Source organism: Panthera onca, chromosome B1, assembly GCF_046562875.1.
Source record: "Panthera onca isolate mPanOnc1 chromosome B1, mPanOnc1 haplotype 2, whole genome shotgun sequence".
Classification (NCBI taxonomy): Eukaryota; Metazoa; Chordata; class Mammalia; order Carnivora; family Felidae; genus Panthera; species Panthera onca.
The window spans coordinates 70,667,415-70,690,978 of record NC_138342.1 but is presented as its reverse complement, the minus strand read 5'-3'; the positions used below and the strand labels follow the sequence as shown (position 1 = coordinate 70,690,978).

Here is a 23,564-nt window from a genome sequence, read left to right as displayed (position 1 = left end):
ACAGTAGAATTCCATTTCCCTATAGTGCCTAGTGAAAAGACAAAGAGAAGTATTATTTTTACAATCCCAGGACACAGAATTTAAGTGTTCAAATGATCTCACATAATAATTCTGGTGTCCCAGAATAAGATGATTAATAAAAATACGTATGTGCACGTGCACGTGCATATGTATACACACAAGCACATGTAAACATACAAATACAATGCTTTCATTTTTACCAATGACACAGGAAGAACCTTTGTGACAAGAGAATTTTTATTTTTAAATGAGTCTTGTACATTCTGACCTTTCCCTAAACTTGGGCTGCATCACAAAACAGTACATAAATAACTATCTTTTCCATTTTGGTTCTTATGAATGTTGGGGGCCTCCTGTCCCTAACTGTGCACACATAAAAGCACAAAAGCAGGATGTAGTGGGAGGGCTGTTAAAACCAGCTGGTCAGGAAATCCATTTGGGGTCAGTAAACAGGTTGTTAATGACACCAACCAACAGGAAGAAGGTGGAGAGTACAAGAAGTGGGCATGAATCAATACTCGTATTTGATTGGTGTGGTACTTTTTGATAGCTGGGCAAAGGAATCCCATTGCGTAGTCTCAAATTGCTTGTTTCCTATCAGTGTGTCAAATTCTCAGGGATATAGGCTATATGAGAAGAATGCTGTGTAGACCAAAACTTGTCTGAACAATCTTCATGTTTGTTTAAAACAAAGAACAACTAATACTGACAGAATTTACTGGCCATTTATCTGGTTTTACCACATGTTTATCATAGAAACTGGTTTTATAAAAACCAGTTTTGTGATTTTCCTATGCTTTTAGTTTTTAGTATTTCTCGGAAGCTAAATTTTTTTTCTTTTATAAACACAAAGGGTAAAACTTCAATAGGAGGGAACTGTGCCCCCAAATCTCTCATGTGCTATTTTTTTTTGTGAGCAAGTCATTTAACCATTCTGTACCTCAGTTTTCTTAGCTCTACTAGTTCACCAAATTTCTATAAAAATACAGCAAAGCAATGTTAATATCTGCCCAGAAAATAAATGCCAATTGTAGTTATGATGAAGTGACTTCTCTATTATCAACTCTCTCAGTTATCAAAATAAGTAGTATTTAACTATTTGTTGATCAAATGTATGAATGAATGAACGATAAATTAGAATCAGAAAGTCTGTAATCTTAAGGAAATATTTTGCAAATATGTGTAATTTTTATTGATAATAGAGATAAGAAAGAAAATATAGAAAATTCTAATAATTTACAGAAAAACTGAAGGAAAATTAAGAGATCTCACAGTGTTACAGTCATATAATATCCGTTACATTTTAATTTTTCAAATGTGTGTTGTTCTATGTATTTATAATTAAAATGTTTAACCTTTTATTTTGAAATAATTTCAAAATAGTGGAAATGTTGCAAGAATAGTAAATATAGCTATAATAATATAATAACGCTTATATGTGTTACTGAGGCTCAAAAGAGTTCACATATGTGGAGTGTTAGGAACTTTAGAAGCAAATGAGTGGGAGATAAGGTTCTTAGAACTAATAAATGTTGGTTGTTATTATTAAGCTTTAGTTTTGTCACCTGAACACTGGGGATAATAAGTACCTATCTTACAATATTATTGCATACATAAAATTTAGATGCCCAAAGTTTTTCCAGCCTAAGTTAATGACATCTTTTGCTACATAAATAATAAAACTTCTTACTGGAAGAAACCCAATCCCAAATTCTAGGATTACTTGAATAACACTACAATAAAATCAAAATGGACTTTGCATAGTGGGTTTTCTTTGTGTTTGTTTGTTTGTTTTTGTGACCCAGAGTCAATAATTACATCAATTCTTTCCATTTGGGGTTTCCCTAGATTTCATTTCAATAGCTATCAATGTGAGCATGATTCTAGTTGATCTTTGCTGAAGCAAATCTGGCAAAATATTTGATTTTCCAAAAACATTTACTGGTAGGAAAAGGTACAGTAAAAATATTGTTTATACAAAGTGCAATAAAATTTTGGTAAAAAGACAACAGCTTATTTGTTAATCTCCCATTTTTCACACTGGGGTTTTTGTGCTTCAGGGTGGGGGCTGAACAGGGAGGGGTGTGGGTACAATAGTCAGGAATACTCAGAGCTCCATGATAAACATGGCGGGTCATCCTGGAACTGAAATTTCATGTGAGGACTGATGTGTTGATGGGGAAATGAAATTTTACATTAAAATAAACATGGATATATATGGGATTAAAATATAGATTTTACATGAATTTTAAAGATGATGTATATGACTTCAAAAATATTTAATAGCTATTCAACTCATGTTTGTAGAAATTTGAGACCTATAAATTCACTCTGCTCTACCACTGGGAGTACTTCAATTGTCAGTTTACTTGTTTAACAAATACTTATTTAGTGTTAAATATATGCAAGACACCATACCATACTCTTAGTGCAAAGGTGAAAAACACTCTTATTACAGCATTATTTACAATCACCAAGACATAGAAATAACCTAAGTGTCTGTTTACAGATGAATGAATAAATAAAATGTGGATATATATACACAATGGAATATTATTCAACAATAAAAAAGTTCTGCCATTTGTGACAACATGGATAGACCTTGAGGACATTATACTAAGTGAAATAAGTCAGACAAAGATAAATAATATATGATCACACTTATATATGAAATCTAAAGAGAAGAAACATGGATATAGAAACATATTGGGGTTTGCCAGAGATGGGGTGAGGAGGGGGGTGGGTAAAGGTGGTTAAAAGATATAGATTTCCAGTTCTAAGATACATAAATTTTGGGGACGCAACGCACAGCATGGTGACTTTGGCAACAATACTGTATTGTGTATTTGAATGTTCTTAAGAGAAAAGATCTTAAAAGCTCTCATTACAAGAAAAAAAAGTTGTAACTATATGAGGTGATGGGTGTTAACTAAGATTGTGGTAATCATTTTGCAATATATATATTTATCAAATAATTGTATTGTTCATTTTAAACTAATATCATGTTATATGTCAATTATATCTCAATAAAACTGGGAGAAAATGGTGACCAAGATTCATGTGCTCCTGCCCTCATGCTTGAAATCAAGCAGTGGGACAGGTTTGCTGTTGTTAAGCTAACATAATTTTCATAACAACGTATGAGATTCTATTTTTTTATTAAGGCTGTGCTACTCAAAATATTTTCTTGATAAGTGCTAAAAATAAGCAGGATTCTCAGACATAAAATAATGTGGGCAGGGAGAGCCCAATTTAAATATATTAAGACTTTGTGAGAATGGTCAGGTATAGGTTTAGAGAAGCAAGAATCAGTGCAAGGAGATCACTTAAGAGGCAGTCTCTATAGTACAATGTGACACATGGTAATGGAAATGGAGTTTGAGTTAAGTGGATCAGTTTGAAAATCTACATTGGAGGTAAATACAAAGACTTATTCATGAACTGGATATGGGGAAGAGATGAGAAGAGAAAAATTCAGATGACTTGTACATTTGAACAAATGGGTATTTAAGGGAAAGATTGGAGGGGGACAATTTAAGGTTAAAAGAGAAAACAAAAGCTTGTTCAGTTTTGGGCGTACTAATTTTCAGATATTTCTGAGACATCCAATTAGAGGTGTTCAGTAGACAGTTATATGTGTGAATCAGGAGCCTTCATAAAGACATCATAGCTGGAGATAATATTTTGCCATCCTGTGTAACAGAGCCACTTAAAAAATATGGTGCTTAGTTTATTTAAAATTTTGCCCTTTAGCACATATAATGTCCTTTTATTAACATATTTAAAGCTTTGGAAATAAACATTTAACAGTAGCAAATATAATTTCATACATAAAGCATATAGGGAATACAGAGCTAAATCCTTCAGGATTTTGGCCATTAAGGAGCACAACTCTGAGGATAGAAAATGATGCAATAGAAGGCGATATGTAATAAGTCTCCTATAATGATGCTACAAACAAACTGCTGTAGAGCTAGAACTCCGTTTCATAAATATCAGCCCAAATATCAGAGTAGGAGAAGTGAATAAAGAAAAGATAAATGTATAAAGAAGTCCAGGGGCATAAACAATAGCCAATATAAATTCTACATGGATGTGTTGGTAGGTGTTGGGGGCCATTCATAGTGAGCAGTGCTACTCCAGTTGTCAGGCTAGTGGAGAGCAGTCATGATTGTAACCAGAAATACTGTGCTAGGGTAGGCTTGGAAGAAGAGAGAGTGGGCCCATAGGTTGGGCAATGTTTATTTCTATCATATGTCCTATGTGCAGGAACCATTTATGATTCCTGTGAGTCCCCTAACGGGTCTGATCAATTTTTCAGGTGGCAATCGATAGTCCCAACTTCTGAGCCAAAGGAACATCTTACTGTCTCTAGTTTGTTAATTTTAAACATAGCACATTCTTATCACAGGCCAATTTGAGAGTCAACTGTTCCAGAGTTTGAGTTGCTTGCACAAAAAAAGATGATGCATTCAATTAGCTTCCACTCCTTGGCTATGTCTGACATCATCCAAGTTTTGAAACTTAACCTAGGTTACTATGCAGATTTTTTTTTTTTATTTTTATTTTTTAATATATGAAATTTACTGTCAAATTGGTTTCCATACAACACCCAGTGCTCATCCCAAAAGGTGCCCTCCTCAATACCCATCACCCACCCTGCCCTCCCTCCCACCCCCCATCAACCCTCAGTTTGTTCTCAGTTTTTAACAGTCTCTTATGCTTTGGCTCTCTCCCACTCTAACCTCTCTTTTTTTTTTTTTTTTTTTCCTTCCCCTCCCCCATGGGTTTCTGTTATGTTTCTCAGGATCCACATAAGAGTGAAACCATATGGTATCTGTCTTTCTCTGTATGGCTTATTTCACTTAGCATCACACTCTCCAGTTCCATCCATGTTGCTACAAAAGGCCATATTTCATTCTTTCTCATTGCCACGTAGTATTCCATTGTGTATATAAACCACAATTTCTTTATCCATTCATCAGTTGATGGACATTTAGGCTCTTTCCATAATTTGGCTATTGTTGAGAGTGCCGCTATAAACATTGGGGTACAGGTGCCCCTATGCATCAGTACTCCTGTATCCCTTGGATAAATTCCTAGCAGTGCTATTGCTGGGTCATAGGGTAGGTCTATTTTTAATTTTCTGAGGAACCTCCACACTGCTTTCCAGAGCGGCTGCACCAATTTGCATTCCCACCAACAGTACAAGAGGGTTCCCGTTTCTCCACATCCTCTCCAGCATCTATAGTCTCCTGATTTGTTCATTTTGGCCACTCTGACTGGCGTGAGGTGGTATCTGAGTGTGGTTTTGATTTGTATTTCCCTGATAAGGAGCGACGTTGAACATCTTTTCATGTGCCTGTTGGCCATCCGGATGTCTTCTTTAGAGAAGTGTCTATTCATGTTTTCTGCCCATTTCTTCACTGGGTTATTTGTTTTTCGGGTGTGGAGTTTGATGAGCTCTTTATAGATTTTGGATACTAGCCCTTTGTCCGATGTGTCATTTGCAAATATCTTTTCCCATTCCGTTGGTTGCCTTTTAGTTTTGTTGGTTGTTTCCTTTGCTGTGCAGAAGCTTTTTATCTTCATAAGGTCCCAGTAATTCACTTTTGCTTTTAATTCCCTTGCCTTTGGGGATGTGCCGAGTAAGAGATTGCTACGGCTGAGGTCAGAGAGGTCTTTTCCTGCTTTCTCCTCTAAGGTTTTGATGGTTTCCTGTCTCACATTCAGGTCCTTTATCCATTTTGAGTTTATTTTTGTGAATGGTGTGAGAAAGTGGTCTAGTTTCAACCTTCTGCATGTTGCTGTCCAGTTCTCCCAGCACCATTTGTTAAAGAGACTGTCTTTTTTCCATTGGATGTTCTTTCCTGCTTTGTCAAAGATGAGTTGGCCATACGTTTGTGGGTCTAGTTCTGGGGTTTCTATTCTATTCCATTGGTCTATGTGTCTGTTTTTATGCCAATACCATGCTGTCTTGATGATGACAGCTTTGTAGTAGAGGCTAAAGTCTGGGATTGTGATGCCTCCTGCTTTGGTCTTCTTCTTCAAAATTACTTTGGCTATTCGGGGCCTTTTGTGGTTCCATATGAATTTTAGGATTGCTTGTTCTAGTTTCGAGAAGAATGCTGGTGCACTTTTGATTGGGATTGCATTGAATGTGTAGATAGCTTTGGGTAGTATTGACATTTTGACAATATTTATTCTTCCAATCCATGAGCAGGGAATGTCTTTCCATTTCTTTATATCTTCTTCAATTACCTGCATAAGCTTTCTATAGTTTTCAGCATACAGATCTTTTACATCTTTGGTTAGATTTATTCCTAGGTATTTTATGCTTCTTGGTGCAATTGTGAATGGGATCAGTTTCTTCATTTGTCTTTCTGTTGCTTCATTGTTAGTGTATAAGAATGCAACTGATTTCTGCACATTGATTTTGTATCCTGCAACTTTGCTGAATTCATGTATCAGTTCTAGCAGACTTTTGGTGGAGTCTATCGGATTTTCCATGTATAATATCATGTCATCTGCAAAAAGCGAAAGCTTGACTTCATCTTTGCCAATTTTGATGCCTTTGATTTCCTTTTGTTGTCTGATTGCTGATGCTAGAACTTCCAGCACTATATTAAACAACAGCGGTGAGAGTGGGCATCCCTGTCGTGTTCCTGATCTCAGGGAAAAAGCTCTCAGTTTTTCCCCGTTGAGGATGATGTTAGCTGTGGGCTTTTCATAAATGGCCTTTATGATCTTTAAGTATGTTCCTTCTATCCCGACTTTCTCAAGAGTTTTTATTAAGAAAGGGTGCTGGATTTTGTCAAAGGCCTTTTCTGCATCGATTGACAGGATCATATGGTTCTTCTCTTTTTTTTTGTTAATGTGATGTATCACGTTGATCGATTTGCGAATGTTGAACCAGCCCTGCATCCCAGGAATGAATCCCACTTGATCATGGTGAATAATTCTTTTTATATGCTGTTGAATTCGATTTGCTAGTATCTTATTAAGAATTTTTGCATCCATATTCATCAGGGATATTGGCCTGTAGTTCTCTTTTTTTACTGGGTCTCTGTCTGGTTTAGGAATCAAAGTAATACTGGCTTCATAGAATGAGTCTGGAAGTTTTCCTTCCCTTTCTATTTCTTGGAATAGCTTGAGAAGGATAGGTATTATCTCTGCTTTAAATGTCTGGTAGAACTCCCCTGGGAAGCCATCTGGTCCTGGACTCTTATTTGTTGGGAGATTTTTGATAACCGATTCAATTTCTTCGCTGGTTATGGGTCTGTTCAAGCTTTCTATTTCCTCCTGATTGAGTTTTGGAAGAGTGTGGGTGTTTAGAAATTTGTCCATTTCTTCCAGGTTGTCCAATTTGTTGGCATATAATTTTTCATAGTATTCCCTGATAATTGTTTGTATCTCTGAGGGATTGGTTGTAATCATTCCATTTTCATTCATGATTTTATCTATTTGGGTCTTCTTTTTGAGAAGCCTGGCTAGAGGTTTGTCAATTTTGTTTATTTTTTCAAAAAACCAACTCTTGGTTTCGTTGATCTGCTCTACAGTTTTTTTAGATTCTATATTGTTTATTTCTGCTCTGATCTTTATTGTTTCTCTTCTTCTGCTGGGTTTAGGCTGCCTTTGCTGTTCTGCTTCTATTTCCTTTAGGTGTGCTGTTAGATTTTGTATTTGGGATTTTTCTTGTTTCTTGAGATAGGCCTGGATTGCAATGTATTTTCCTCTCAGGACTGCCTTCGCTGCGTCCCAAAGCATTTGGATTGTTGTATTTTCATTTTCGTTTGTTTCCATATATGTTTTAATTTCTTCTCTAATTGCCTGGTTGACCCACTCATTCGTTAGTAGGGTGTTCTTTAACCTCCATGCTTTTGGAGGTTTTCCAGACTTTTTCCTGTGGTTGATTTCAAGCTTCATAGCATTGTGGTCTGAAAGTATGCATGGTATAATTTCAATTCTTGTAAACTTATGAAGGGCTGTTTTGTGACCCAGTATATGATCTATCTTGGAGAATGTTCCATGTGCACTCGAGAAGAAAGTATATTCTGTTGCTTTGGGATGCAGAGTTCTAAATATATCTGTCAAGTCCATCTGATCCAATGTATCATTCAGGGCCCTTGTTTCTTTATTGACTGTGTGTCTAGATGATCTATCCATTTCTGTAAGTGGGGTGTTAAAGTCTCCTGCAATGACCACATTCTTATCAATAAGGTTGCTTATGTTTATGAGTAATTGTTTTATATATCTGGGGGCTCGGGTATTTGGCGCATAGACATTTATAATAGTTAGCTCTTCCTGATGGATAGACCCTGTGATTATTATATAATGCCCTTCTTCATCTCTTGTTACAGCCTTTAATTTAAAGTCTAGTTTGTCTGATATAAGTATGGCTACTCCAGCTTTCTTTTGGCTTCCAGGAGCATGATAAATAGTTCTCCATCCCCTCACTCTCAATCTAAAGGTGTCCTCAGATCTAAAATGAGTCTCTTGTAGACAGCAAATAGATGGGTCTTGTTTTTTTATCCATTCTGATACCCTATGTCTTTTAGTTGGCGCATTTAATCCATTTACATTCAGTGTTATTATAGAAAGATATGGGTTTAGAGTCATTGTGATGTCTGTATGTTTTATGCTTGTAGTGATGTCTCTGGTACTTTGTCTCACAGGATCCCCCTTAGGATCTCTTGTAGGGCTGGTTTCGTGGTGACAAATTCCTTCAGTTTTTGTTTGTTTGGGAAGACCTTTATCTCTCCTTCTATTCTAAATGACAGACTTGCTGGATAAAGGATTCTCGGCTGCATATTTTTTCTGTTTAGCACACTGTAGATATCGTGCCAAGCCTTTCTGGCCTGCCAAGTTTCAAAGGAGAGATCAGTCACGAGTCTTATAGGTCTCCCTTTATATGTGAGGGCACGTTTATCCCTTGCTGCTTTCAGAATTTTCTCTTTATCCTTGTATTTTGCCAGTTTCACTATGATATGTCATGCAGAAGATCGATTCAAGTTACGTCTGAAGGGAGTTCTCTGTGCCTCTTGGATTTCAATGCCTTTTTCCTTCCCCAGTTCAGGGAAGTTCTCAGCTATAATTTGTTAAGTACCCCTTCAGCACCTTTCCCTCTCTCTTCCTCCTCTGGGATACCAATTATGCGTATATTATTTCTTTTTAGTGTATCACTTAGTTCTCTAATTTTCCCCTCATACTCCTGGATTTTTTTATCTCTCTTTCTTTCAGCTTCCTCTTTCTCCATAACTTTATCTTCTAGTTCACCTATTCTCTCCTCTGCCTCTTCAAGCCGAGCCATCGTGGTTTCCATTTTGTTTTGCATTTCGTTTAAAGCGTTTTTCAGCTCCTCGTGACTGTTCCTTAGTCCCTCGATCTTTGTGGCAAGAGATTCTCTGCTGTCCTGTATACTGTTTTCAAGCCCAGCGATTAATTTTATGACTATTATTCTAAATTCACTTTCTGTTATATTATTTAAATCCTTTTTGATCAGTTCATTAGCTGTTGTTATTTCCTGGAGATTCTTCTGAGGGGAATTCTTCCGTTTGGTCATTTTGGAGAGTCCCTGGCGTGGTGAGGACCTGCAGGGCACTTCCCCTGTGCTGTGGTGTATAACTGGAGTTAGTGGGCGGGGCCGCAGTCCGACCCGATGTCTGCACCCAGCCCACCGCTGGGGCCACAGTCAGACTGGTGTGTGCCTTCTCTTCCCCTCTCCTAGGGGCGGGATTCACTGTGGGTGGCGTGGCCCGTCTGGGCTACTTGCACACTGCCAGGCTTGTGTTGCTGGGGATCTGGCGTATTTGCTGGGGTGGGTAGGCAAGGTGCACGGGGGCTGGAGGGGCAGGCTTAACTCGCTTCTCCTTAGGTGATCCACTTCAGGAGGGGCCCTGTGGCAGCGGGAGGGAGTCAGATCCGCTGCCGGAGGTTTGGCTCCGCAGAAGCACAGAGTTGGGTGTTTGCGCGGAGCGAGCAAGTTCCCTGGCAGGAACTGGTTCCCTTTGGGATTTTGGCTGGGGGACGGGCGGGGGAGATGGCGCTGGCGCCTTTGTTCCCCGCCAAGCTGAGCTCTGCCGTCCGGGGGCTCAGCAGCTCTCCCTCCCTTTGTCCTCCAGCCTTCCCGCTTTCCGAGCAGAGCTGTTAACTTATGACCTCCCAGACGCTAAGTCGCGCTTGCTGTCGGAACACAGTCCGTCCGGCCCCTCCGCTTTTGCCAGCCAGACTCGGGGGCTCTGCTTGGCCGGCGAGCCGCCCCTCCGCCCCGGCTCCCTCCCGCCAGTCCGTGGAGCGCCCACCGCCTCGCCGCCCTTCCTACCCTCTTCCGTGGGCCTCTCGTCTGCGCTTGGCTCCGGAGACTCCGTTCTGCTAATCCTCTGGCGGTTTTCTGGGTTCTTTAGGCAGGTGTAGGTGGAATCTAAGTGATCGGCAGGACGCGCTGTGAGCCCCGCGTCCTCCTACGCCACCATCTTCCGGAACCCCCTCCCTATGCAGATTTTTAAGGCGAATCTTGTTATAATAAAACTACCAGATATAAACCATACTTCAAATTTTATTGCCAGGAAATGACTAAAAATGGGAATGTAGCAGTAATTCAGGAAGAGCAGTTCCTTGCTTCTGCCTCTTGCATCTTGTAGGGAGTGACATACAAAAGCCTCTTCAACCAGGACCCCAGTAGTCATGAGCGACAGGGACCTTATCATTTATGTCTAAGTTGGGAAAATTTTGATAGTGAAAGGACACATTCAAATACATTGATGGATGTAAAAATAGTGCCCTAAAAATTTGTTTTAAATTAACTAATTCTTAAGAAATAAACTAAAAATACAAATAAGATTTAAAAATTGATTTATATTGATTACCTACATATCAAAAATATAACATGAGAAGAATAATTATTCTGGATATACACTGATGTATTTTAATCAACCAAAACTTCCTAGCCCTGTCTATAGTACAGTTTTGTTGATATTTTCTGAAGAAGACATTTTTCTTAATGTGACTGTATTATTTTTAACCTTTTGTTAAATTTCTGGAAATCTTCAAAATTGTATGTTGTGGTTACTAAATTTGAAATCTTGGCACCTTCAATATAGATCACAATATTTTTATCTGTAAAATACTCCCAGAAGGTCTTAGGTACCTGGTAAGAACAAATTCTATTAAGTTGAAAATATTATCAATTCTATTTTATTTTTGTATTGTAATATAGGAGTGTTTCAGCCCAAGTTTTTTCATGAAAGTTCTGTTTCTCCCTTTCGTTTAGAGTTCCTTTGCTAACAAATAATTGTGTAAGATGGAACTTGTCAAATAGGTTGCCCCTACTTAGGGTCTTTTTAATGGTTTGTCACATTTAGATGCTGAAAAATTATAGGCACTTATAATCAGAATATCCCCAAATTAGGAACACCTTCAAATCCTATGTATCATATGAATGCTTCCTAAAATTATGAACTCTATCAAAAGATTATTATTATTATTTTTACAAACTAAGATATTCTAAATCATATTTGTGGATTTTCAAAATTAAATGTTGTCCTCTCTTTGAGAACTCATTTTCTGGATTTGATTTCTTAGTTCCCTTCTTGTTTCAGTTCCTTCCAGTGCATTTCAGTGTGCTTTTATTTGCAATTTTTGTTTAGAGCTATTCTGCTATCCCCTAAGAATTTCAAAAGCTGAAATATTGGGATGTGGTATTTACTAAATACCACAATTAAAGATTTCCAAATGATTTGAGGGCAAAAAAAAAAGCATCCAAAATTTAAGACTTATTTACATAGTTGTTCATCAACCAGAATGATGAAGGCTTCCAGGAAAATGCTGATTGACTTGCTGAAACAACTTGATTTTTTTTATTCAACATCAGTTTTGTCTCCAAAATTTTGTAATAAAGTGATTCTCACCAAGTATGTATAAAAATATTTACAAATTTTGGTGCCTATATATTCTGTTTTTTATTAATATGTAATTGACATATAAGTGTAAGGTATATGTAAGTTATATTTTGATTTGTAGAATATTGCAAATTATTTGGACCCAATATTCATTACATTTGTATCACAACCAATTCAAATCCATTTCTACTCCATAGATTTTTTTAATTTGGTCAGAACATTGTTTTTAGTATGACAATATTCTCCAAAATAATTTGTATTTGTGTTATTGAAAAAAATAACTGATAGGTCTTCAATGTCATTTTTAACTAAAATTATAAGTTTTCATCCTATTGTCAGGGGTTTCATTTTGAATTTCCAAGCTTTGAGTCATTGGATAGAAAATCAAACTATTATTAAATATACTTATTTTATATTTGAAGCATTTGGTAACATGATATAAAAGTTTAAATGCTTACAAAATTATTTTTTTTTGCCAATAGAACACATTAACAGCTTAACTTTTTGTACATACCACCCCCACCCCCCACCCCCCCCCCCCCGCCCCACAAATCAAACCAAACCAAGCACCTTGGAACTAAAAATGAAAGGATTAATTTAGAAAAGGAACCATTTGACCTAAGTGAAAAGTCATGTTTCAAGAGTAATCTGTAAAAGCATCTTTTGCAGGTGCATGTGTTAAATCACTGTGTTTGGGCACAGTCTTCTTGAAATAGTTACTGACTTTGAAATAGATACTGATGTTCCTTTAGGAGGATTATTTTCTGGTTTTCATTTGGTTGTACCTGAGAAAACACAAGAAGTCTAATTCAGTATATAGTATTTTAATTAAATATGTGGTCTCATTTTTTTAATTTTTGTCAAAAGTGTTTATTGAAAAGTTAAGGTTTACTAAATACTAAATACGTAAATATAGCTTTATGCTACACAAATGGCAAAGTCAGCATACCAAGGATATTCTGACGACTCTCTATGTGCTCTCCCTATGCTTTATAGCAGGTTGACCAGCCTCTGGACCATCACATATTTCATATCAAGCCAAACTCTAAATTTCCAAGTTTCCAGCTTACCATATCAAATGGCAGGCTGGCAGCTTTATGGATTTTGTAGGTTCAAACATGGGTTTGAACATACATGGGTGGTTCATTCACTCAATGGTCATGAAGGGCATCAGGGTGGGCATGAGAAAACTTATCAGAAAGATAAAATGAGAAAAAGAGAGGCAGTGCCTGCCTGTGCCTTATAACCCCATCTCTCTGAGATGAAGCAGTTCTTCTCTGGGGGCCTTCAGTTTCTTCTCCAATGCCATCATCCCATCTCGATTTCCAAGAAATGGAAATCAGGCAGCCATCTAGGACAGCCATCTTCTTTAGGTTCATCTAATTTTTGGTGGTGGTGAGTTTGTTTAGTTGGTCCCATATTCTTCATCAAGGTAGTCGGTCTTTGTGAAATGTCCCTTGTCACTAGTTCACCGAAGGGCTGCTAAGCACTGTTTCAGTTTATAGTGTTTAGACTAGTGGCTACTTTTGATGCTGTCTTTGAGGCAGGGGCTTCTGAGCCCCTTGCTGGCCCCTACTTGCTGCAATGCATTCTCAGTGGAAGCCTCAGCTGACCCGCCTGGGAGTTCTGAAGATGGAGTGAGCCTTACCAGCTGTCCTGAATTGGGATGAGGTGGCCAGGCTTTTATAATCCCAGGTTCATCAGTTATTGAGTGAAGGCTGCCCATGAAGAAAGCATAGACTTTGGTGAAGCAGATCTTTTTGGCTGAAATTCTACCCAAAGGGGGTTAAGAGCTGAGGGACCATCTGCGAGCAGCACTTCCAGCAGCTAGGATAATAAAAGGGGAATCTTAGCAATGCAGCACAGCACCTATCCTTCCCTTTGATGCACTAATGAAGTTCTGTCCTTGGCTTCCCCCCACCCCCACCTGATGTGCTGAGAACCAATTTGCAGAAAATCAAAAGTCAAAAGTGTCTAGGGCCCCAAAGAGTTGTAATTTATCCCTGAAAGCTGCATATGCCTAATTCTGGATTTTCCATTATGTAATATCATTAACATTTTCATTACTTAAGTCACTGTTAGTTAAAATTCTATTGCTTGCAATCAAAAGCTTCCCTGACAAAATATAAGGAAACTGCTACAGCCAAGCAATTCAAATGACAAAATCAGGTAATCAAAAAAATCAACTGTTGACTCTTGATGGGATGATTAGGGAAGGCTTGTACTGAGGAGATAATATTTGGGCTGAAACCTGAATCACAAGATGGAATTGGGTAAGTGAGGATGTGAGAAGAGCATTCCTGGCAGGAGGAGGAATGATTGTGAAAGCCTGAGGCAGGGTTTGGCAGCTTCCCCAACGTGGTTCTCCAGGGTGGAATCAGTGTCTCAATAGCATCTCTACGGACTGGAATTTGGGGTACCAAAGTGGGATATTTGGGGGCACTGGAAAGAAAGTTTTTAGTAGCTTTCAACTAAAGTCCAGGCCTTTGGAAAGGTCAGATGAGAATGTGGGAAAGTGAGAAAAGAGTGATGAAGGGGACAATTTCTCCCAGGATGGAATTTGGGCTGCTGGGCTATAGCTTAAGATGTTTAAGATGCCGCCATGATAAGGTTTTTAAAGCTGTGTTGTTGTTGTTGCTGTTGTTGTTGTTTTTAAGACATAATATTCTCATAAGGCCTAGAGATGTTTTTTTACCCATAAACATTTATATGATCAAGAACATTTTAAATGTGAAAGGGAAAGGGAATAAGAAAGATTATTGAATCAATGGTTATTATTTAGGAAAAAGAATATATGTGTAAGAGGTTTCCAGAAGAAAAAAAAACCTTGATAAATACATAGAGAATAATGGTTGCCTACAGAGAGGTGTGTGTGCACATGTATATGTCTTTGTGTGTATGGTTATATAAATACATTCAAGGAAGTAAACTTAACTTTATAGCATCATAAAACTGGATTAAATGACAGGAGTATAACAAAAGGCTACGTCTTTCTTTTATAAACAAACCTGGTTTAAGTGGAGGTGAGTTAGTACCTTGTGTCAAGAATTCTGGTAAGTTTTTAGCAAAATTGTTGGAAAGTTGCTGGAAGTTGCTGGAAAATCTTCACAAAGATTTATCCCTTATCTGCATGAAGATAAAAGAAAGAAAATACTGAAAGAGAAAAAGTAAGGTGCTGTAGACCAAGACTCTTTAAAAAAAAAAAAAAAGATGACTAAACAGTAATGGAAAACTTTCAGACATTAAGTTGTGATTATACAGCACCAGTGATGCCAATTTTGCAGATGTATTTGCTAAACAGCTGCCAGTAATCACTGAGGAATTATAGAAGATGGGAAAGACTTGAGTGTCATCTGGGCTTCATGGCAGGAGACAGAAACATTTAAAGTAGGCAAAGATTTAATACGGTAAATTGGGTGCTTGCAAAATCATTGGAAGGCCTGGAGAAGTGAGCTCTAGTCTGGGTTTCTTGGAATGACTCCCAGACACCGGAGAGCTGAATCACAAGGGGAGCTCTTACCTCTGAGGGTGTCCTAGAACCACTGAGCTTCCAGAATACATGGTTGTAACTGAGATTTAGGAATCAGAGAGCTGAAACTGTGTACTTAATACTGCTGTTGTCGCTACCCCATGATGCTGGTGACAGCGGCCTGCAACCTGGAGGCCACTGTTGCCTTTGCTTCAACCCCTTCTCTCACCCAGAAATCTGGGGAATGAGTCACTGCTACAGAAGAAAATTTCATATCTCCATGAGGCCTTGCTTGCCAACCCAGAAATGTTAGAGGATGACCACCCTCCCTTTCGCCTCACAAATCTCTCCTAGCTGTATCTGTGTGGCAGGACCTTACTGGAGTCCCGACCACTAACTGCAGAGTATCTGGGAATTGTACATTTAACTTCCAAGTCCCTTCTGTACAAGAAGACATGATGCAAGGTGGCGAATGGAAATTCAGTGAGCCCAAAGCACAGTATTCAATATAACTGTAAACAGGCAAGCACTCCAATTTCTTTAATGGAAAGAAAGAGATTATGAGACATCTGCTGAGCTTGACATTAGTCTTAGTATTGGTTACAAAAGACACCCTGTGAACTATTAAGAAAGGATGTAGCAATCCCTGGGAATAAAGGGTCCGTTCAAAGCAAATCATACTGAATAACCTATTAAAATGGAAAGTAATAGAACTACATGGCTATAATGTATCTCGATTTTAAGAAGGCTTTTGCCCTTAACTTTTATATCACCAGACAAACTTACGAAATGTGGCCAAGATAGTGGTATAGGTGAATGGATGTGTAATTAGTAGAAAGATTAAAAACTGATGATTAGTAGATACATGTCAGGTTGTAGCACATGCCATAGGAATTAATATTTTATCCTGCCCTGACTTACACAATGACTCCAACAAGAACGATTTTAAAAATAGTAATAGTCATTATTTATTTAGTGCTTACTCTAGGTGAGGCACTATAGCTGCATTATTATCTCATTTACTCATTACAATTATCTTGTCAGGTTGTTATCTCCATTTCAAATGTGAGGAAACTAATGCTGGTAAGTGTAAGTGGCTTGCCCATAGCTCCACATCTAGTAAGCAACAGTGCTGAGATTCATCCCTAAAATAACTTTAAGGAAGAGGTACCACAGGGAGGGGGAAAACCACAACATTTCTGGCAGAAACTGGCCAGAACCTGCCAAGAGCCCCAGAGGATGGCATTTTCTCAACCATTCCCCGTGAAGTTGGAGGCTGGCCCACTGTCCTGCAGGATCTGGTCAGTATCTCAGGGACTCAAACTCACACTGACCAGCCTTCACTAAAGGCTTATATAAAAAACCAGAGGCTGATGTACTAAACTATGAGAAATGCAATAGTAAAACTGCATTGGCCAGTCAAGCTGACCAAATATAGGCAATATTCTGTATGCAAAGATCCAAAGGAGAGCATGATGAGCAGAATGTTGACCGCAAGAAGATAGAATCAGTATAAAGTGATGCTGATCTGAATGCTAACTGTCCATAGTCTCTGAGAATCAATACAGTTGTAAACGTCCGCCTGGCTGATTGGATGCCTGGAACTACCTGGAAAGACACTTTCCTGTTTGACCAGACAATGCCAGAATTTGCCTCCTGATTTTTCTTTCTAGGAATGCATAACTGATTGCTGTTCTTTTTAAAGATAATTTAATGACTTCAGCTAAGTTGTTTTGGACTAAAATGTATTCTTTCTCTTTAAGGTGATTGTTTTGACCAGTTTCCTGCTGATACAATTTCTTAACTTCGTAAAACAAGTTTTCTTCCTCTGAATTCACTTTTGTTCTTGTGTACTGCTTAGAAGATGTAGGCCCATTTGACTCTTTCCTTTACCTGTGCTGCTCTCGGTAGGCTAATGAGAACAAACACAACAACAGAAGTATCAGTGCTAACATGAAGAGGTGAAAAGCAGCACAGGTTTTTAAAAAGACAACATTTTTAATTAACATGCTCACTGTGAGTCAATAGTGTGTGACACAGTTATCAAAGAAGCCAAGGGAGACTTAGTTACATTAACTGTGTCAACAGAATGAATGAGCTAGTAAATGAATGAAGGAATTGATAGCCCTACCGTAATCTTCGCTGACACTCCATGCCTGGATTAGCAATGTTTATTTAGTTCAGGATCCACATTTTCAGATATCAACACACTGGAGTATATTCAGAGGAAACTGGCCAGATGGTGATAGGACCTGAAATGACATTCTGACAAATGGTGGTAGGACACTGGTGATAGTTAACTTGAGAAAGAAAAAACTTAGGGGAAAAATAAGAAAAACTTATAGCTATAGGTCAAAGATCATGCCCAGTCCTTTAATGGATTTCAAATATTATGGACCTACCATAATAGAAAAGAGAATACTGTATTTTATTTTGAGAGTTACCCCAGCATGCAGAGCTGAGAGTGGTCAATATGAACCACAGAGATAAAACTATGCTTATTAGAATGGTGACATTTCCAATTCTCAAAGCTGCCTTGATATTAAAGGGGTCCATGTTTCTGGAGATGCTCAAGCAGAGATTGCTCAAACTTTAAAAAAAATCTTTCTAATGTTTATTTTTGAGAGAGTGAGAGAGACAGAGTGTGAGCAGGGGAGGGGCAGAGAGAGAGAGGGGAGACACAGAATCCGAAGCAGGACCCAGGCTCTGAGCTGTCAGCACAGAGCCTGATGCGGGGCACGAACCCATGCACTGTGAGATCATGACCTGAGCTGAAGTCGGATGCTTAATCAACTTAATCACCCAGGTGCCCTGAGACTGGTCAAACTTTTGATGGAGATATTTTGGAGAAGAATACTATTAAATGGAATAATTAAATGGAGTCAGGGACCAGATGACTTCTAAGATCTTGTCGAACCTTATCCCACTAATCTATCATTATCTTACAATACAGTAACCCCTTTCTTTATCTTTTTTTGGGAGGGTCAGAGAGAGAGAGGGGGACAGAGGATCTGAAGCGGCCTCTGTGCTGACGGCAGAGAGCCCAATGCAGGACTTGAACCCACAAACTGTGAAATCATGACCTGAGCGAAAGTCAGATGCTTAACCAGCTGAGACACCCAGGCACCCCACCCCCTTTATCTTTTAGTTTAGTGGCATGAATACTGAATGGTTAATACCACTTCCAATTCAACAGATCAATGGTAGGGGACACTGATTGCTGCATTCCTTTCTGGCAACTAAGACAAAATCCAGCACAATCTGAAGCTGCAGGGATGGGGGTAAAACAAAAATGAACAAACAAGCAAAAAACCATTTTGTGAGTGAGTCATTAGGTAAATGCCAAGAAGATATTCACTTCCTTATTTGATCTCCAGACCCATATATTCTTTACTATGAGAGAAAAAGCACTAAAAATTGATTGCCTTCAAAGCATAGTAGATTTTCATTCTCAAATAGTTTGAAAGCTTCAATGCTAGTAGCATCCATTTCTGTCTTCATATTGAAATGCAGTTATTTATGCTCTAAAAACCCTCCTACTGGATTCCTTATTTTCAGCTTTGTTATTGTTAATGGGTACACTTGAGCACCAACCAACCTGTGCATTCATGGCAATGAATGTCATGCCTTAAAAACTGGAAAGAATAATGTTCTCTTAAAATAACCAAATAACAGTGGAGTTTTATAGCTAGAGAAAACCTAAATATCACATGTTATTAGATGAGAAATTCAAGCCAAGAGAGATGAAATGACTTGCCACATTCACATGGCTGGTGGGAGAGTGGAGCACTTTTGTTTTGTCTCCCAATCAAGGAGGCAATTTTATGCTGGGTTTCTTTCTGGGGCGAGTGGGCAAGATACTGTCCTTTTTTACTTTTCTTAGTAAGTAGAATGGTTTGATACTAGTCACTTCTAGATCTTTACTTTTTTTATTAAAAAAATTTTTTTATGTTTATTTATATTTTTGAGGGAGAGAGAGACAGAGCGTGAGCGGGGAAGGGACAGAAAGAGAGGGAGACACAAAATCAAAGCAGGCTCTGGGCTGTCGGCACAGAGCCCGACGGTGGGCTCAAACTCCTGAACCTCAAGATCATGACCTGATCCGAAGTCGGACACTCAACGAACTGAGCCACCCAAGCACCCCACTCCTAGGTCTTTATTTACAGCCTGGTTGGCATGTGACCTGAAGAGAAGATATCTGAGTGGGATTCCAGGATAGTATTTTCTTTATCCATATCCTTTACCCATATCCGTAGACAGGAATTTTATGGGCTTCTTTGTTCCTAATTCTGGATTGCTCTTGGGTTTCTGCAGTGCTGCGTATGATGCCGTTCTTGACAGAAATGTGGCCATTAAGAAGCTCAGCAGACCCTTTCAGAACCAAACGCATGCCAAGAGAGCTTACCGGGAGCTAGTCCTCATGAAGTGTGTGAACCATAAAAACGTGAGTTGTTATTTTTAAACCTCTGGCAGTGGGAGATTGTGAGATGGGAGAAAGAAAATCTGTGTGCCAACTTGAGCAGGAAAGGCTTTCTTTACTTTGTAATGTCTGCCTGTTAAGATTGTTTATCCAGTCCATATGCTACATTTTATTTCATTGTCCTCATGATAACTTTCTGCTTAAAAACCATCTAAAAACCATATGGTGTGAGAGGATGAATTTGATAGATATTTTCCTGCTATGAAATTAACCATATTTGGGTATCTTGCTCCAAATTAACCAGAGAGCTCCATACTTTTCCGAAAACAATAAAAAACAAATAGAAAACCCTAAAATATCCTATAGAACAATATACTATATTTCTTTATTATTAACAGGTGAAGATTTTTATCTCCTTTTTTTTTTTGACTATAGTCTGTCAGTGGCCTTCAAATGTTTACTGTACCCACTGTGCTTCAGCATCTTGTTTTTTTGTAGAGTTGGGCAAATGCACAGGAACGTATCTGCAAAGCACTTCAGAACAGGATTATCAAGAGCATTTTTCATGGGAACTCAGTAGGGTGTATACCATTATATCACATTCTTCACTTCAGAGTATATAAGCTTCTACATTTGCAGATAAAGGCCTCTAGAATTCTTTCTATGCTCCCATTACTTTTAGTAAGGATACAGGGGAGATAATTCATTATTTTAATAATGACTATTATTAATAAATAATTCATAAGTACAGTGCATATAATTTATTACATATAAATGTATAATGAAAATAATTGCAAATTATTATAATAAAACTATAAAAATAGCTATAAGTCTGCATAGTTTTTCTTAAGTATGAAAATCACACAGAATATATGAAATTATCAGTGCAGTTTTATAAGCAAGTGGATTTGTCATAAGGCCAACCATCTATCACTGGCACTAAGAAGAAGCAAATGTATAAGAGTTTAGTTGCAAGATGTTTGAAATACAAATATGTGGATTGTTTCTCTGATGACAGTGTTTTTCTTTTCTTCTATTACTCTACTCCAATGACTTGTAGTTCAGTCATTTGACATGTTTGTTAAATAAAATGTGCCCCATGTATAAACCTAGATGCTAAGATTACATCAGTAGAGATAACAGAAACGAATCCCTGACCATGTGGAGCTCATGTTGTACTGATGAGAGAAAAAGATGGTCTAAAAAATAGATAGGTAAATGTATAGAATGTCAGATGGTGATAAGCACTAGTAAGTAAAACAAAGCAAAAGGAAAATTATTCTGGTCAGTGCTGGTGGGTGGGCTTACTTTTTAAAATAGATTGAGCAGGAAAGATCTCACTAAAAAGGCAAATTTATGAAGTACGTACCCATCTCTAATTTTGCCATGCAAGAAACACAAGACTTCTAGAAGGTAACTATAAATGATGGAAAGGATGATTCATAAGAAAAGTCATTCTACTAAACCAATTTGTTCTTTCAGTATGTTAAATGAAGGCAGGAACAAGACTAACAACATGGCCAATGCAATCTATTTTTATCATAGCAGAGAGGATGAGAAATACCATGGGCAATGGAAAATGGATAGATATAATCAGTGAAGCAGCAGTATGGGAGATTTTGATAGTGTTTTCATATACTTATATTTCTCTCATCTTCCTTTCAGCTCCTATAATGCAATAAACACATTGTGGAGAAATTTCCACTTACTTGGTGCATTTGAGGGAATCATCCTCCCTGTTCTTGACTGAAATGTAGAAGTTCATGTTTATGATACCTAAAAAGAAGTTCCCAATTGAAAGGATTATCTGTAAATGGTTTTCTACCTGCTATCCCCCTTTTATGTGTGTATTTCCATGTGCATGTGTATATGTCTATGGAAATAAATATCTGGAACTTGTTCACTTATGAAAGGAAATTCACTTATGACCAAATGTAAATTCCACATTAGTACTTTTTTTTAAATGTTTATTTTATAGAGAGTGAGAGAGGGCATGAGCAGGGAAGGGGCAGAAAGAGGAAGACAGAGAATCCCAAGCAGGCTTTGCACTGACAGTGCGGAGCCTAACATGGGGCTCAAACTCATGAACCATGAGATCATGACCTGCGCCGAAACCAAGAGTTGGACACTTAACCGACTGAGCCACCCAGGCGCCCCTCCACACGAGTACTTGTAATATTAAGTAAAAGCAGTCAGAATGCAGAACTCTGTAAATGCTGTGGAAAGTAAAGTAAAACAGTGAAGAATCCCAACTAAATCTTTAATAATAGAGAAGAGAATCCATTTAGAGAATGAATACCTAATTCTAGGAAATGATGGCTAATGTGATTGTGGAGCCATAACAAACATTAATTCGTATCTGCATTTTAATATGTCGGAATAAAGGAACTGAATCAGATTCCTGCGTGAAACTGTTGAACTAAAATGAAAATACCTGTGATAATATGTTTCTAAAGGGACAATTTTTAATTGGTTATTGTTAAGAATTAGAATTTACAAGGGAGCAAAGAAAAAACAGAGAGAAATCAAAGAAAATGAAGGTGATGAAGCAAGGGCATAGTAAAAGGGAAAATAAGAATTTTTCAAAAAAGTTTTTATATATTTATTTTGGGAGAAAGAAGGAGAGAGAGCGAGCACCAGTTGGGGAGGAGCTGAGAGAGGAGAGACAGAGAATCCCAATAGGCTCTGCACTGTCAGCACAGAGCCCAACACAGAGCTCCATTTCATGCACTGCAAGGTCATGACGTGAGCTGAAACCAACAGTCAGATGTTTAACCGACTGAGTGACCCAGGTGCCCCAGTGAAAATAAGAATTCATAGTGGGGAATTAACCTTTTAAAATAATCTTGATTTACTCAAAATTGTAATGCTATTTTCTAAATTAATTTTCAAATACCTAGATTATTTACCAGGTGATATGGGTTAGCATTTTTCCATATTTAAGGGTTGTTTGTGTGTGTTGTGTGTGTGTGTGCCCTGTGCACAATCTCTGATGTTTTTGTTTGACCAAATATCAAGATGAATTACTTTGCAATATTGATAAAATACTAGAAAAACAAACCCACTGTATATGTTTGATGTACATACAATGACAGATATATCACACATTGTTTCAGCATACACTATCAGTATACAGAATAAGACACTTTAATCACAAGTTTCAAAGATATTTTGAAATAATTTTATTTCTATATGCATATTCCATAACCTAAAGAACCTAAGGTTCCTTTAGAAGAGATGATCATAGTTTTCTTAATATGTAATAACCATTGCCATATATACATTTGTGTGTGTGTGTATGAAAATATGCATTGTACTATGAATTTTTTCTCAATAATTCCTCAACAAATGAAAACTACATGTGACCCAAAGCATTCTGTGGACTTGATCACATTTCTCAGATGTTTATAATCAGTTTGTTTTGTTTTCATTATTTCATATGTTTCTATACCACTTACAGAATTTACCAAAATTTATTAATTTTTAGTTTAAAGATGTTTAAATCTTAATCTTGTACTTATCCAGTTTTGCGAAATGGTTGCATCTATCCTGTGAGAAGATCGTTATCCCTATTTTTTATTTTTATGTCCCACTGACGTTAGTAGAGAATATTTACTTATGCTAGAAGGTAAACTTCTTTGCTACCTAATATATAAAATAACCAAAGCAGGCAACAAAAAATTTAAGAGACAGAATTGCAGTAACTTTTAAAATACATTTTCCACTAAATTCATTATTGATATCATCCAGGATATTA

The 23,564-nt window shown here is 37.7% G+C and overlaps 1 protein-coding gene across 8 annotated transcripts in view; it reads left to right on the top strand.

Annotated features, from left to right (window-relative positions):
- MAPK10 (mitogen-activated protein kinase 10) overlaps nt 1–23,564 on the top strand; it is a 315,034-nt gene that overhangs the window by 208,965 nt on the left and 82,505 nt on the right. For all 8 annotated transcript variants that reach the window (XM_060655676.3, XM_078445951.2, XM_060655675.3 and 5 more), the window contains one exon: nt 19,702–19,831. In XM_060655676.3, coding sequence (XP_060511659.1) covers nt 19,702–19,831 — 130 coding nt within the window. The remainder of the gene's footprint in view (nt 1–19,701; nt 19,832–23,564) is intronic.